This window comes from Ochotona princeps, chromosome 17 (genome assembly GCF_030435755.1).
Source record: "Ochotona princeps isolate mOchPri1 chromosome 17, mOchPri1.hap1, whole genome shotgun sequence".
NCBI lineage: Eukaryota > Metazoa > Chordata > Mammalia > Lagomorpha > Ochotonidae > Ochotona > Ochotona princeps.
The window spans coordinates 4,297,169-4,312,925 of record NC_080848.1 but is presented as its reverse complement, the minus strand read 5'-3'; the positions used below and the strand labels follow the sequence as shown (position 1 = coordinate 4,312,925).

Below are 15,757 nucleotides of genomic sequence, written 5' to 3'. Positions count from 1 at the left end.
TTCACACTTGGCTGGACACGAGCATCAAGCCCAAGTCGAACAGCAGGCGCACCGGTAGATGGTGCTGGCCTGGCCTCAGGAATGACGGGAAGCACACTGGGCAGGTATCCTTCTCTGCCTCCCAGAGCTTCCAGCCCAGCTCTGCAGCATCAGTCCAGCAGGGAGAACACAGCTCGTGGGCTGTCCAGCTGTCCAGTTGTCTGACCATCCTTCTGTCCGTATGTGTGGCAGCCCCCTTGCCCTGCTGGTTGCCGCTTGGGCACCCCTCCAGCAGCTCCTGGCCCTGAGCCCCGCCCTTGGTGGTGATAGGGGGATCACAGTGCAGGTGCTTGCACTATGGGAAAGGCCAACGCTGGGTCTCCACAGCTGGCCTGGGTCATCCCACCCCCCAGGACTTGGGATGACTGGCTGGAATAGGGGCTCAAGCTGGGCAGGCCCTTGCTGTGTATCCCACTAAGGGCCCACGTCATCAGCGGACCGTGGAAAGGACGCATTCCCATGGGCAACCAAAATCCACTGCTCCTCTGGGACCTGCGGGTGCCCCTCAGCCAGAGGACCACACTGACCAAGACAAGAAGGATGGGCACCTTCACAAACACCAGGAGCACGTAGTGGGTCCTGTAAGAGGGGACACGGCTGTCAGAGCCCCGGGACCCTCTGGGCCCTGCCACTTCCTACCCCCTGACATTACCACGCCACCAACCAGTTCAGCAAAGTTCAAGACCTTGGGCCCTGCAACTCCTCTCTGTAGAGCTTCATGAAGCCATTCCTGGATTCAATCACAAGGGCTCCTTGAGCAGTTTCCACTGCTGGCCTTGTCCTGGTTGCCCTCTGGGGCTCCCCTTAGCCCCAAGCAGCCTCCAGCCCAAGAAGCACTTGGAGCCCACCCAAGAAGCTGCTGCTCCCAGGGATGCCAGCTCCATGCTAGCGACCACTGGCCCTGCTCTACAACCCTCATCTCTTACACCCACATAGTCAGCTATACTGATTGACCAATGAAGTGAGTGCAGGAAGGGTTGGAGAAGGCCCCCTGGGGAGGGCTGCAATGTGGGGAATGGTGGGCAAGGAGTACCGGGGGCAGCAGCAAGGCTGAAGGTGAGCCAGGGGCCTTGGCTATGGGGGAAACAAGCACTGACATTTAGTGTCAGGCTGCAGGCAGGAGGGGTGCTCAAGCTTGGCTTCCCCACAGCAGGAATCCCATAAGAGACAGGAGGAGGAAGGACCCTTGGGACTCACCGGCGTTGGGAGCCTGAGGACATCCCCATGTTGCTGGTGACGTTTGGCCTGGCAGGGGAGTTGCTGGATATCGCTGTGTGGCTGCTTCCTGCTGAGCAGAGGCTAAAGTCGGCCACAGATCATGGGCACAGGCTGAGGGTTCATGCCCAGCTCGCACCACCAACCCTGCCATGCCCACACTCACCAAGAGATCCCTCTGTGCTAGGACTCAGCGCCGGGGACCTTTGGGGCTGCCGCAGGTGCCCATGGTCATGCAAGTCAGGCCCCAGGGCAGGTCCCCAGCATGAAATCCAGAGGATCAGCCACTTCCCAGCATCCTGTCTTGTACCCTCTGCAGGTGTCTGGGGCCCACCTGGGGCTCCACTGAGATGGGTGAGGCTGCAGGGCTGCCCAGCTCCAGGAGAGCAGGCTGGGCCATGGGTGACTAGCACTGACCTGCTCCCACCCTGCCAGCCCAGCCCTGGTCGGGTCGGACATCTCAGAGAGACCCCAGGGTGGCAGTGGCGATGGCTGCTGTTTCTCTCCTCAGTTCCTCATGTCCCTCCCTGTGCATCTGTGCACCCTTCCCTCTGTCTGCTGTGCTCTCGGCCATTGCGCTTCAGCCCATGGGGGTCCTGGCCCTGCAACTGAGGACAGAATTCTCACCTGGGTCAACGTTCACTTTCACTCGTGCTCCGTGGTCGACTCCAGGTGTCTCAATCCCACACCAGTAAGTACCTGCGTCCTCTCGCCTAAGTCCCTTCAGGGTCACTGTGAACACACGGTCTTTTTGGTTGTCCCTGATGGACACGCGGTCACGGTCACTTCTTGCTCTGTCCCACTGGTTTGGACAAGCACACGGCAAACGGTCCAGATCCTTCCTCGGCACCACCACTTGTTGTAAGTCTCCAACCCAGAGCTGTAGTGACACCGCACGAATGTTGACTCCTGCTTTCCACCTGTCGCCGTCCTGGGACCCTGAATGAAGCAGTACCCTGGAAAACACAACCCCTGGATATGGCTGGGAGGCAGGTACTGTGAAACCCGACCCCTTGCCCCCCACCCTGCCTCTTCCACGCTGGCCTGCTCCGAGCACGTGGCACTCCTTTGTGTCACCCTCTTCCCTGTTCTCAAATGCCATTCTCATCTCATCCTCTTCTTGGACTATCCTGGCCCCAAGGTCTCAACTTCTCTCCCTTTGACTGCTCTCCTTTTAAAAAAAGATTCATTTTATTTTATTTGAAAAGTAGAGTCATAGTGAAAGGTGGGGTTGGGAAGAGAGTCTTCAATTTGCTGATTCACTCCCTAATGGCCGTAGTGGCTGGAGATGAGCTGACATGAAGCCAGGCTCTAGGAGCTTCTTCCAGGTGTCCCATGTGGGTACAGGGGCTCAAGAACTTGAGCCATCCAAAGCTGCGTTCCCAGACCATTAGCAGAGAGCTGGATGGGAAGCAAAGCATCCAGGACTCGAATCTGCACCCATATGGGATGCTGGTGCTGTAGGCAGAAGCTTAGCCTACTATACCACAGCACCACCCCCTGCCTTCTCTCTAAGTCTGGTGTAAGCAGTGCTGTGTGGGTAAATAGTTAGCAGCATTGGCTATACAGGTGCCACTTTCTGTAGCACGAGTCCTCCCACCGTGGTGGACATCACGTTGTTGGTGGGTTGTCACTGGACAGAGCTGGGAAGAGGTATCAAAACCAGCTCTTCTGAGCTGCACTCCCCGGGGGCCCCATGAGGCTCCCTCTCCAGCCTTCACCCTGGCCCATTTCCTCCACAACCAGTGGCTTCGGTTGCTACCAAGTGTTTCTTTGTAGCTCAGGTTCTAGCCCTACACTTACAAGCGCACACTGGATGTCCCTACTCCCAATTCAATGGCCTTGAACTCCAGTGCCCAGTTCTCCCAGCCTGGCCTTGCTTCAGTGTTTGCTGTCTCTGTGGGGACTTGGTTGGGCAGGGCTGGGTGGGAGCTGGGCAGCTGGAGGCACGCATGGTCTCACGGACTCCAAGATGATCATGCTCTCTTTGTGGCTTCTATGTGTGTCACAGCAGCCCAAGGGGTCGGGACCTCGGCCGCTGCCTGGGTAACAGCAGGGGCACATGGAGAGCTCACTCCTCGGCATCCCCTCCTCAACGCCGCTCTCTATCTCCCGACCGCTGCCAACCAGCTCTCCAGGGACACTTCTGCACCCTGAACACCTCCATCCTGGCCACCCCAGCGACTCCAAACGCTCTCATTTGATGTCTATTGCTTCACTCAACTACGCCCCCTTCCTCTGTCAGACCCTGGCCCTCCTTGCTCCCCACTCCAGATCTGGTTTGGATTTGAGGATGTGCCACACTGTTGGTTTCCAAGATGAAGGAAGGGTCCCCAAGCCCAGGCAAGCAGAAGACACCAGGAAACAGACCCTGCCTGGGCCTCCACAGAGCCCTGTAGACCCCCTCCAGCCCACAGAGCCCTGTGACCTGGGTCCAAGGCTGAGGTCAAGAGAAGGTCAACGGAGGCGTCTCTTGGGGCTTTCTGTTCCCCCTACAACCACTTCCAAGCAGCAGGGAACCAGCGGTTTTTCCCAGAAAAGCACCCATGTGTGCCCTGTGACCTGACAGAGCCCTCCCAGGCTTGTTCACACCCTTCCCCTGGTGACCCACTTCCAATGCCTATCCTAGTGCTGGCCACCTGCTCAAGACCATTAAGGCTTCCGGTCTCTTGCAAAGTCTTCCTTCCAATTTCCCAGCCAGCCCTGCTTCCCCAGTTGCTGCCCTGGCCCTGAGCCCTGAGCCCAGATGCCACACTGGGAGTTCATGGCTATCAGCTGCCTCTTCCATGGCCCTGGCTAGGATGCTCATTGTTAAGAACAGAGACCCAGAGTCAGGCCCCTCCTGCCCCCTGCTCCAGCCCCAGCCTGCGTGACTTGCTCAGTCGTGATCTTGGACTTGATCAGTTCTAGGTTTGGCTGTAATCTCCACACCCACAACAAACAAACGTAAGGATGCTAGCTGCGATGCTGACGGAACAGTAAACATTGACAACAAACTCAAATGCCATGGACACGGGATTAGGCTAACAAATTCTGATCCAGCCATGACATCATTCTAAAGAAAAAGACAAATCTGCAGATAGAGAGGAAAGATGCCCAACATATGTTACTATTGGGCTGAAAGAAGGTTGCCTGGGGCATTTGACTTTGGCCTCAGGTTGCACGTGAACTCAGCAACCCATTGGTTCCTCTGTGAATGCCAACATCCAGTTCCCCAAGGCCAAGGGCCCCTGGTTCACACAGACAGCATGGAATGCAGCTTCACTACACTGTCCATCTCCTCCTGTCCCCTCCCTGGGCTCTTTGTGGAATGTCCACAGCCTCAGAGCTCATGTGAATCCTAACCCAGGATCAGAAACTATGACATCAGACCCAGGAATCCAGAAATTCCATCGAAACTCAGGTGCTAGGATAACAGGGCGTGGCTGGGACCAGGTGACCCAGAGAGGATTAGAACTTGGGCCTGAGATACCCCTGTTCCTGTCTCTGTGGACCCGTCTGCTGTGTCATTCAGCCAGGAGCCAACCCAGAGAGACCCACAAACCAGTGCACACATTGTGCAAACTTCTAGAGTGTTGCATGATGCCTCTGTCCGTCCACAAAGATTTCTCCTGGAGATCTTCCAGGCCCTCAATGTCCCCTTTGAAAGCAAAGGCCAGCTCTGAAACCCTGTGCAATTTTGCCTTCTGCATTTCCAAACTCAGAGTGGGGACACCTTAGGGAGCTTCGCAAGGCAGTACCCTCTCCCTGGAATGTTCTCTCTGCTCTGTTGGGGGCGCTGTCCCCTTTACCACAAGGCCCCTCGGTGAACACCTGCAGGAGGCTTCCCTTGGCTCCCCTCAGCCACAGCTGCATTGGCCTGTGGGATCACAGCACCCTGCATGTGCTACTGCCCTTGTTACCCATGTGTGTACCCTTCACCACAAAGCATCCAGGTGTCTTTGGCAATGGCAGCCAGATAGCTGAGGTCTCTCATGTCCCCAGGGCCTGGTGCATGCATGCGTGGGGCAGTGCAGGACCCCAGTGTGCCTTTGCTGAATCAGTCTTCAAAGTCATCGGTTATTTGCCTAGACCTGGCTAAGACAGACACCTCTGCCTCCTGACCAGCCTCTGCAGCACACAGTAAACCTTCTCCCATAACTTCTTTCCCCCGAATGCCCACAGCTACCACGTCCCCGTGGTACTCACCGGGGAGGCCGAAGAGGAGCAGAGCTGGAAGCAGCTGCATGGTCCTCGCTCCTCTCTCCTGGCCCCCTGACCTATCAACAGCAGCCAGCACAGATCCCAGCTGACCCTGAGAGCAGGACCTGCACCCAGGCTCACACCTTCTGCAGGCTGACCTGCCCTGGAGCTTCTCACTCACTTCCTCTTAGAAAGTGAGTGTTTCCTCTTCTAATTATTCAGCAAAAGGGGCGTCATGTCTTTGTAAGCTTGGATTGCTAGTCAGGAGCATCCTCTGCAGAGGGGACTATGCAAGGGGGAGGGGATTTCTGCAGACAGGCTAGGAGGCCTTCAGTCATAAGAGGTACAACCCTGAGGACTCCAACTCCATCAGTGGCTGGCTCTCAGAAGCAAAGAGTCCTGCACTTGGCTGTCAGGTGCTTGGCATACCCGGACATGTATTTTATCAGGTGCCATTGTCAAGTTCAGAAAGTGCAAGGGATCATGTGTCCACTTGGTCAGATTCACCACTAAATGGCCACTACCCCCACAAGTCTTCCTTATAAGCTATGTGAGGGGGACAGCTTAACCTAACTTTGGAATCTCACTGTTTCCATCTGCTTGTAACAACTGTTTTGAGATTTAAGTGAGAAGAGCAGGTAGAGCCCTGAGGACAGAGTCCTAAGGTAGAATGAGCACTGTGCGTTATCAGCACTCTGGGCAAACCCCAAGGAAGGTAGCATCAGGTGAGCTCAGGGCAGGGGCCTAAGAGGAGTCTGCTGGCTTCTCTCACGGGAGGAGGTCAGTCCTAACCATCAACTGCCATCCCTGAGCTGGCACCTTCATATAGAACCCAACAGCTAAACCCTTGAGCAACAGCTGGGGGAAGCAAGTGAGGGAATTTCTCCCCAGTGTCCAGGGCCAGCCTCAGGGGGACGGCTCTGTCCTGGGAGGCCCTGGGGTTGCTGTGGCTTGGGACATACACAGGAGTGCTGAGAGTTGGAGGGGGGACAATCAGGCCTGTCCTGGGAAGGCATACTGGCACCCAGAAAGCATTGGATTCATGAGACAGGGGAATAGCAAAGAGATCTGGAGTGTGGGCTCTGCCCAGATGTGTGTGAGTCAGGCCATTGCCTCTGTATTTTCCTTCCTCTGGGAGGGTGGAACAAGTTTGGCTCAGTATCAAAATGAGGGTCCTTCTTCACACCTGCGGACTAAAGGAGAAAAGCCAAACAACCGTGTCAACAGGTGCACCAAAGCACCGTTAAAATCCAGGACTCCTTGTGGGAGGCTGCTAACCTGAGCAGGATGTTTCCAAGCAGCCCATCATGACCAAAGACCAGTCGTTTAAGGTCTTCCCTTCAAGACCAGCAGGAGGGCAAGCAGGCTGGAGATGACCACAGTGATCCAGTACTTGGCTTAGCTTGCACAGCACCACAGAGCAAGGAGGCTTGGGAAGCAAGTAGCTACTCAACACCAATACTTGACATATATAAAACCAGCATGCAAAGACCATTTTTTTGTCATTAGCAAGGCAGAGTTATAGAGACAAGGAGAGAGAGACACACATCATTCATCTATTGCTTCGCTCTCTAAATAGCCCCAACCACTGGAGCTGGGACAGTCTGAAGCCAGGATCTTCTTCTGACTCTCCCATGTGGGTGTAGGGGCCTGAGGACTTGGGTCAGCCTCTGCTGCTTTGCCAGACATGGAGCTAAGGGACGTGGAACAGCAGGGACTTGTATGAGATGCTGGAACCACGGGGATAGGCTCTAGCATGCTGTGCCACCAAATCAGCCCCAAGTTCAATTATTTATCCATAGACAGGCAAGGAGCAACTTCCAATGTAATAAAAAGCTGCCACTCACCAGTTCTAATCCCGGCTGCTCTGCCTCTCATGCTTTCCCTTACTCACGGCCTGGGAAAGCAGTCGAGGACAGCCCATAGCCTTAGGAGCCTGCACTACGTGGGAGACCTGGAGGAGGCTCCTGACTTTGGATCAGTGTAACTCTGACCATTGCAGCCGATTGGAGTGTGAATTGGCAGCCAAAGGATCTTCCTCTCTGTTTCTCCTCCTCTCCGTATATCTGCCTTACCAATAAAAATAAATAAATATTCAAAAAAAAAGCTGACAACTAAACCTATGATGGCCAGAATGAAAATAACAAATATGTCAGCAAGTGTGAGGGAGAAAATAATATGTTATTAAAATATATTTAAGGGCCTGCAGAAATAGCCTAGTGGCTAAATCCTCACCTTGCCCACACTGGGATCTCATATGGCCGTTGGTTCATGTCTCAGCTGCTCCACTTCCCATCCTGCTTTCTGCTTGTGCTGTGGGAATGCAGTAGAGATGACCCAAGGCCTTGGGACCCTGACCTGCATTGGGGGCCTGGAAGAAGGTCATGGCTGCTTGCTCCAGATGGCTCAGCGCTGTTGCAGCCACATGGGGGAGTGAAACAGCAGGTGGAGATACTGTCTCTGTCCGTCTCCTTCTCTCTGTAAATCTTTCTAATAAAAATAAAATAATAAATAATAAATCTTCAAAAAATGAAGTTTTAAAAGGTCAAAGATTAATTAGAATTACTTCTCAGTTCATAGATAGGGAAACAGTCCTGAAACTGAATTTGATATACTTCCATACCAAGTTTCAAAAGGTATTTTTCAATTCGATTTTCTAATCTTTCCTGGATAATCCCCAAATCTATATAGATCAGGAAATGGCCAACATCTGCAAAGACAAGTCTGCCAGAGCAGTCTATGTGGCAAAAATGGTCAGGCTTTTCAAACACAGCTGGAAGGACCACCCCATGACATAGCCAGCTAATCCTCCACCTGCGGTGTCAGCATCCCTTATGGGCACCAATTCATGTCCTGGCTGCTCAGCTTCTGATCCAGCTCCCTGCTTATGCACCTGGAAAAGAAGCAGAGGAGGGTTTAAGTTCTTGGGTCTCTGCACTCATGGGAGACACCCAGAAGAGTCTCCAGGCTCCCGGCTCCTGGCTCTTGTCTTTGAACCAGCCCAGCTCCTTTAGTCCAAATGGAATTAACTGATTCTGGAAGGGGAAGACCCCTTGAATTTGCATCTGGGCCCTGAGCTTCCCGAACACCACAAAATGCCTTTTAGAAACATGACAGGGACCACAGCAGTGGGGTGCGGTCTCAGCCTACTCCATCCTTGACTCCTGTGGGAGCTCAAATCCTCTTGTGGTTTTAAGATACACTGCTCCCAAGGCAGCCATTCTTGGACAGTGGTCAGGTGGACACAGCCCTTCCGCGTCACCACAGAGACTAGAGAGGATGGACAGTGTTAGGCCCCACACCCAGAATGAGCTGTTCTCATGATAGGAAGTGACATATCGCAGGGGCGTGGAGGAAGTATGGAGGAGGAAATGATTCAGTGGACTCTGCTGTGTGTGAGTGGGACGGTGAGTCCAGCAGCTGCATCCCCAGTCCCCAGGTTGTGCCTCTCACTGGGAGTGACGGGAGCCGAGTTCCCCGAGTCCCGGCTGCTTGCACAGCTCAGCAGCTCCTGCACCCAGCCCAGCCCAGCTCAGACCCCAGCAGTGGAAAAGCAGAAGCAGGGAGGTGCATGTTGTACCCTCTCTGACAAGGCTCTGCTTTGACCCCGCCTGGACTGGAGTGGCTGCTGGGGACCACTGTGCTGCAGAAATGAGGCCCAGGTCTGTGTGGCTGCCGTCAGCTCTGTTCCTCCTACATGTCCAAGGTGAGTCGGATGGTCCTGGACCAGGATGCTGTGTCCTAAGTGGGAGGCCTATGGGCTGGGCGGCATGAGGGTGTGAAATTATTGGCTACCAGAGGGCATTGGGCTGTGGAGAGACGCAGGAGGGTGGAAAGGTGTCCACGAGTTTCCGTGTCTGTCTCAGAGGTGACCACTGGGCTCTGTGCACAAAGCAGGGAAACCAGGTTCCTAATATACAGTGTAGAGTGAAGGCTCAAAGAGAGGTATGCCAAGAAAGGCTGTTGCCCTAAGAATGCAACCTGGAATATTGTCTTGACCCATAACACACACACACACACACACACACACACACACACACACACACACACACGCAAACACAAGGTGTTGTCCCATACCCAGCCCTCCCTGGCTGCATGGATACTTCCACATTCCCACCTCTGGGGGAGACGTACTTCATCCCCCACACCGAGTCCAGACTCCAGGGTGATGCAAACCAGTCCCACTGTGGGTCCCTTCCAGACCACACCTCCAGGACCTGCCTTCAGGACACCCCACCCACATGCACCGGGGTCCCGGTGTGTGTCTTCCAGGCTGTTTCTCCCTGAGCTGCCCCAGCGTCGTGGCAGGCACAGTCGGGGGCTCCTTGAGTGTTCAGTGTCAGTATGAGGAGAAATATAAAAACCACAGAAAATTCTGGTGCTTTCATCCCTGCTTGCCAAACCTGTATATCATGAGGACGAAAGCGTCAGTGGGAGAAGTGAGGAGCGGCCGCGTGTCCATCAGGGACCATCCTGCAAACCTCAGCTTCACAGTGACCCTGGAGGAGCTCCGCCTGCAGGACGCGGGCACATACCAGTGTGGGATAGATGTAATGTGGAGTTTGGACACCACCTTCTTGGTTGAGGTGCGCGTGTCCCCAGGTGAGTCCCCTTTGCCCAGCACCAAAGCTGCCTGAGACAGAGCCTACCCATTGCCTCCCTGATTAGAGGAGTGTCATGGGAAGGGGGCATGCCATGTATTGGGTGAGGTGGCACCACACCGGCTTCAAGTGCTCCCACATCACTTCTTTGGGTCCCACCTCACTGCCCAGACCTAGCTCTTCTTGGAATGGGAGTGGACATGTCCCAGAGACCACAGGTCTCTCCTGCCCTCCTATCCTGAATGAGATCCATCTCCCATGTACCTGTCTGCGGCCTCCTGGAAGGAACGAGACCTGAAGGCACTTGCTCCCCTCCCTGCCAGGCTGACCTGACCTTCAGAGGCAGGAGTCCCAGAGCTGGAGGGAAGGGAGGGACAGGAGGAGGTTAAAGATGGGAGGAATGAACCAGCTGTGATCCTGGTGCTTCTGCAGCGGCCACCAGGGGCAGGCAGAGAGGCAACCATACACACACCCATGCACACTCCTGCAGCCCTCAGGCTGCCCTGTCTCCCCCTCTTCTTGCACCTTGTACTGCAGCACAAACACAGAGAACCCCTGAATGTGGCAGAACGACAAGACGGCTACGAACAGGGCGTCTCCTGACTTCCTCTTTGCTGTGGTTCCCATCACATCCACCCTGCTGTGGGTGGCTCCCTCTCAAGCCGGGGGAAGCTCAACTTTAAAAGCAGGGAAGTAGCCAGTCCCCCACAGTCCACTCTCTCTAGACCTTTTTTCCCAGTCCCCCACAGAGGATGGCCTAGGGATGCTGCTTGGGGCCAAGCCCTGGCTCCCAGCATGGGGACTGAGCAGGCTGGGTGGACACCACCTCCCAGCATTCAGCCTCCTGCTGACCATGCCTGCTCTTGCTTCGAAGCCTCCACCATCCTCAGCCCCACCTACTGCCTGGTGCCCTAGGCCCAGATCACAGTGTACATCCAGGCGTGCTTCTCTAAGGAGGGTGGGGGAACAGGCAGAGGAGTGGGTGTGTCTTGGGGAGAAAGGCAGGCATCTGTGTTGCCACAGGTGCTCACAGCGCCCGCTGTGCTTAGCTGATGGAGATGGAATTGAGGCAGGTTCCAACCGGGGATCATGCGTGGGTGTGTCATGGGGCATGCTGGATTGGGCACATCTGTCCTTCCACCCTGGGTGACCTGGTATGGGGATGGAGGGGTGCACAGGTGAGGAGACAGCCCCAACACTGACTTGTGCTTCAGCCACAGATCCGACACAATCCTCTAGCACCCTGAAAACCAAGGATACCCTGGTCCCTGTGACGACCCTGCTCCCTGAGCTGACCCTGCCTGTGCACACCCGGCCCAGCCCACCACCTCGGTAAGAGGCCTGTATCTGGGTCAGAGCCTCCTGTAGCTTCTCCTCTGGGTGGGAGGGGCAGCAGGTGGATTTGTGTCTCCCTCCTCCTGACTCTCCCTGTACTCATGTTCCCACACTCTGCTGAGCAGGTCCTACTTGGGACAGTGGCCTTCTCTCAACCCTGGTGGTTTTGTTGATCACGTAGTTAAGGTTCTAGAATCCCCCAAGTCATGGAAAGGCCCGTTTCTGCTGAGCACTGGGAAAGATGACTTCACTGAGTTGGAGGGGAAGTGTGGACAGGACGTTGCACCATCTCTCCATTGTACCAGGCGATCAGAGGTGGCCTCGTGGAGTGCGGTCCTATAGTTCGGGATTCAGGCACCCGGGGGTCGGAGTCCCAGCCACTCTTGTGCAGAGCTAATACAAATATCCTTGTGCAGGAGCCTTGAGCACGAGCCAAACTTGTGCAGCCACAGCTTATGTGAGAGACCAGAGACCTGGGTGTTCTCCCCTCTGGCTCCGTCAGACCCCCTTCGTGGTCAGAGGGGTCAGCCCGCCTTAACAAGCCTGGTCCTCTGAGGCACACGAGCCCTGAGCTGGGCAGTTCTACCAGGCTCCTGTGGCGCATGCCCAGAACACACACTTGCTCCTGTTGCTAAGCTTCCTCCATCACGGAAAATGGTAACTTGCTGGTGGGTGCAGTTGCGAACCTAGAACCAATTCCTGCATCCCTGGAGGGTCAAGCCCTAAATGTGGTAGGCTCAGGGAGGATCTTCTAGTCTCAGGACTGCCCTGGATCCAAGGGTGTTTGCTCAGAAACTTGTCTAGGGATGCCTTTCCTTAGGGTCCCAGGCTCAAGTTCAATGACGAGTCTTCAGCTCACAGTCAGGGACCCCTGGTCTTTTTGTCAGGTTTGGTCCTCCATAGGATTATAGTGGACACAGGACCTGGGCTGAAGGGACAGGGATGAAGCCCAGAGCTGCACGGCCTCCCTCTGGAAAGGAGACTTACTCTCTGTCATCGCATCCCTGGCAGGTCCCAGCTCAGCAGTATCCACTCCTTGAAGCTCCTCCTGCTCCTGGCCTTCCTGAAGCTGCCCCTGCTCCTGGGCACGCTCGGGGCTGTCCTCTGGATGAAAAACAGGCTGCAGGGGGCACACTGAGAGGCCAGGGTACACCCTACAGGTGTGTCCTGGGAATGAGATGATCAGAATGATGTCAGCTTTTTGTCATCAATCAGCAGATCACAGGCACAGAAGAATGTAACTAACCCACATGCACACTCTAAGCCACATGTGGCATCTGGGCACCACCCTGCGCGGAGAACCAGAGCGGCACGCGTGCTGATGGAGTCCCAGACCCGTTCCCCTCTCACAGAGCCATGTCACCTGCACAGCTCCACGGGAATTCTGTTTGCAGGCACCTGTGTGGAGTGTTTCACTGCATTGGGAAGGAAACACACGCGGATTTCCGAAGGGTGTCTCAAGTAGCTTTGTTTCTGGACTTTATGGAAAACAGAAGGAAGAAGTATTCCAAGTTGTGATTGACATGATTTTATCGTTCAGTGTTGCGTTTTGGTAGCTGCTGACTGAGCCTTTTCATTACAAGTTCTGTGTTCTGTTGAAATAACATGTTTAGCCCTTCTTTCTGCTGAAGGCATTGGGTCATTTTCCTATTTCTTCGTTCTGCTTTCTCTTCTTCCCCTTTTTGTTGCTGCTGTTGTTTCTTAGCTTGCAATTGTTACCTACACTATTGTTAGGAACCTGATCAAACATGTATCCCATATGTGACCCAAGGGCTCTCAGGTCCAAGTGGGTCTCCCAGACCCCAGGAGAAATTGCTGGGCTTTGCTGCCAGGGCTCAAGCAGCTCCCCAGAGAATCCCCAGTTGCAACTCAGAGCTGCCATGGCAACACCCAGCCCCACCTGCAGTCCCAGGACCCTGAAACTCACCAGGTGGGACAGCCTGGTCACCATGTGCATGACACAGGGCCCCAGGAAGTCAAGCTCCTTCCACATGTTTAGGCCCCTTGGATTCCATCTTTTGTGACGGGTCTGTTCTAGTCACTCACCTTTCCCTGTTATCTCTGTTTCTTTTTTTTTTTCCCCATTTGTTTCTAAAACCTCTTTGTAAGTGTTTCTCAATAGGGTTTCCTAGCTGTCAGCTTCGGGAAAATTGTTGGAAAATAGTTTTTCACCACAGCACCACCATGGGCATGGTCAAATGGCTCTACACGGCACTCTCAGCCTGCCTGGACATCAGATGTGAGCGTAAGCCACATGGCTGTGCTGGGGAAGGCTGTCCACCCCCACCAGGGAGGGCTGGTCCTCTTAGCACACATGCTCAGGAAAGTGGTGCTGCTTTGCAAAGTGGGGCATGGACAATCACACTGGCCCCTCCTTGGCTGGGCAGCAGAGGGCTAAGGGGTTCAGGAGCACCTAGTCAGCTCTGCTGTTCTTCTAAAGTGTTAGCGGCATCACCAATGACCTCACCAGTGCAAGGACAAAGAGCCCACACCCAGGGCTCACCAAATGACCCAGCGTGGGAAGGGCGTGGGGGGGTCACAAGGTGAAGAAGTTGGGCTTTGTGTAAAGAACTGTGGTGTGTGCGGGGATAAGGGCTACTATAAACCTCAGGGCTTCCCATGAATTTCCCTGCCGCTGTGGGGGACGCTGTCTTGTGCCCTGTGGATGGCTGGTGTCGGCGGCCATAGTGACTTTTTTTTGCTCCCTGTGCTGGTTGGTGTGCGTGCACCATGTAACTGGCCAGTGTCATGTTCATGCTCATATTCTCATGCTGTGGTCTCCTATTTCTTGTTCCTGTGATCACTTCCTCTTATCTCCCTGGGATTGCCACTTGCTATCTTTTCTAAGACACCGTGCTAACCGCCTGCCTTTCAAACAGTAACTGAGCAAGTCAAAGGTGAAGAAAGGATTTCCGTCTGCTTCTGAAAGCAGAGGTGTCATTGAGCTGCCACAGAATTCCCTCTTCCAAGGTGCACAGTGGCCGTTAGTGTCTTAACGAAGCTCAACAACAATCTCCCGTCTCACTCCATGACGCTGTCATCTCCTCAAACAGCAATTCCAGACCCAGCAGCGGGCACTCTCCTCTCTCCTCCCCTGACACCAGCCCTTGGCATCTCCTTCCACTGTCTCATCTCTTTGGAGTGGCCCGTTCTGGAAATGTCGCGTGAATGCACTTGACTCCTGCACACGCGCCCTCTCCCCAGTGTGAGATCCTCCACTCAGCATGACATTTTCAAGGTCTGTTAATGCCACAGCCTGAATCAGAACCTCATTCATGGTTATGACTGTGTAATATTCCACTGTCAACAGACCACCTGCTGTTTATCTGGCCATCTGTTGAGCTGCTGCCGATTTTGGAAATTGTCAACAATTTCACCACCCATTGCACACAATTTGCAGGAGTGCAAGTTTTCCATTCTTTTGGTGTGTGCCTAGGAGTAAAATGGTTAGGTGCTGGGGATGAGAAAGCAAAGGATTTGGAGCCCCTGCCCCAGAGCTTCCTGGCTCCAGGTTGCGGGACCTCGCCGCTGTGCATGAGGAGCACAGGGACTCCCGGGTGCTCCCAAGGCGCCGGTGGGATCATTGTGTCCCATGGAGCTGGGTGTCAGAGCCACACCTCAAGGGGCGTGGCTGCTCTGCGACTTGCCCACATTCACACAGCCTGTGCAGTTCCATACCAGGGCCCAAAGCCCAGGGTTTCATCTATCCTTCCTGCCCACTGTGGGCTGGCCCCACCATACTGTCCTCTCTGGACCCAACATCTGTGTATCCTGGAAATGATAAAAAAATATTCAGGTGCTGTGGTTTGAATATATTCTGGTTGTAAACTGCCACTCCCTCATCCTGCACCATCCTGCCTTACAGGGTGTTGGAAGCTCGGCCCCCAGGGTGGCAGTGCTGAGGTGGTGGAGCCTTTAAGCACAGAGCACTCAGGGAGGTGGTGAGGTCACGGGCAGCACTGTTGGGCTGGGTTGATGCCATTCTGAGCCTACTCAGATGGCTCCTGTGAGGGCAGATGTTAGCCAGAGAGCAGCCCGCTCCTTCATCGCTCTGGCCACCTGCTCTGCCAGATACCCTGCCCACTCACACACCTCTGTGCCCACACCAGCAGGACACCTCTGCCAGCAGGGCTGCCATCAGAAGGCCTCCCCAGAGCCGGGCACATGCTGCACCCTGACCTTCAATAGCAGAGCTGTGAACTGACAAACTCTCCTCTATGGAGCACCGAGGCTCATGCACACTGTTAGAGCAACGGACAGGGTCTAAGACTCTGAGTGACGCACTCACTGTGTATTTGCATTTCTGGGTAATTGGGCGACTATTTTCTGAGAAGTGACGTTGATTACAGCTCTGGCTGTGTCACTCAAGTGCTGTTGGGTAATGC

The 15,757-nt window shown here is 54.6% G+C and overlaps 2 protein-coding genes across 3 annotated transcripts; one reads left to right on the top strand and one right to left on the bottom strand.

Moving 5' to 3' along the window:
• Nucleotides 1-211: 211 nt before the first annotated feature.
• Nucleotides 212-5,715, bottom strand: CD300LB (CD300 molecule like family member b). Its single transcript, XM_058676480.1, is given in 5 exon segments — nt 212-618; nt 1,237-1,324; nt 1,882-2,037; nt 2,040-2,210; nt 5,443-5,715. Coding segments are annotated over 5 exon segments (759 nt in total). The 5' UTR covers nt 5,483-5,715; the 3' UTR covers nt 212-314.
• A 3,211-nt stretch (nt 5,716-8,926) lies between these two features.
• Nucleotides 8,927-12,680, top strand: LOC105942226 (CMRF35-like molecule 6). Of its 2 annotated transcripts, none has more exons than XM_012929158.2 (4): nt 8,927-9,142; nt 9,709-10,038; nt 11,258-11,369; nt 12,384-12,680. In XM_012929158.2, exons 1-4 carry the CDS (start codon nt 9,088-9,090, stop codon nt 12,508-12,510), a joined length of 624 nt encoding a protein of 207 aa, XP_012784612.2. In that variant the 5' UTR covers nt 8,927-9,087; the 3' UTR covers nt 12,511-12,680. The 2 variants fall into 2 exon arrangements, with proteins under 2 accessions (XP_012784612.2, XP_058532466.1); XM_058676483.1 differs by having other exon boundaries at nt 11,252-11,369.
• Nucleotides 12,681-15,757: the final 3,077 nt, after the last annotated feature.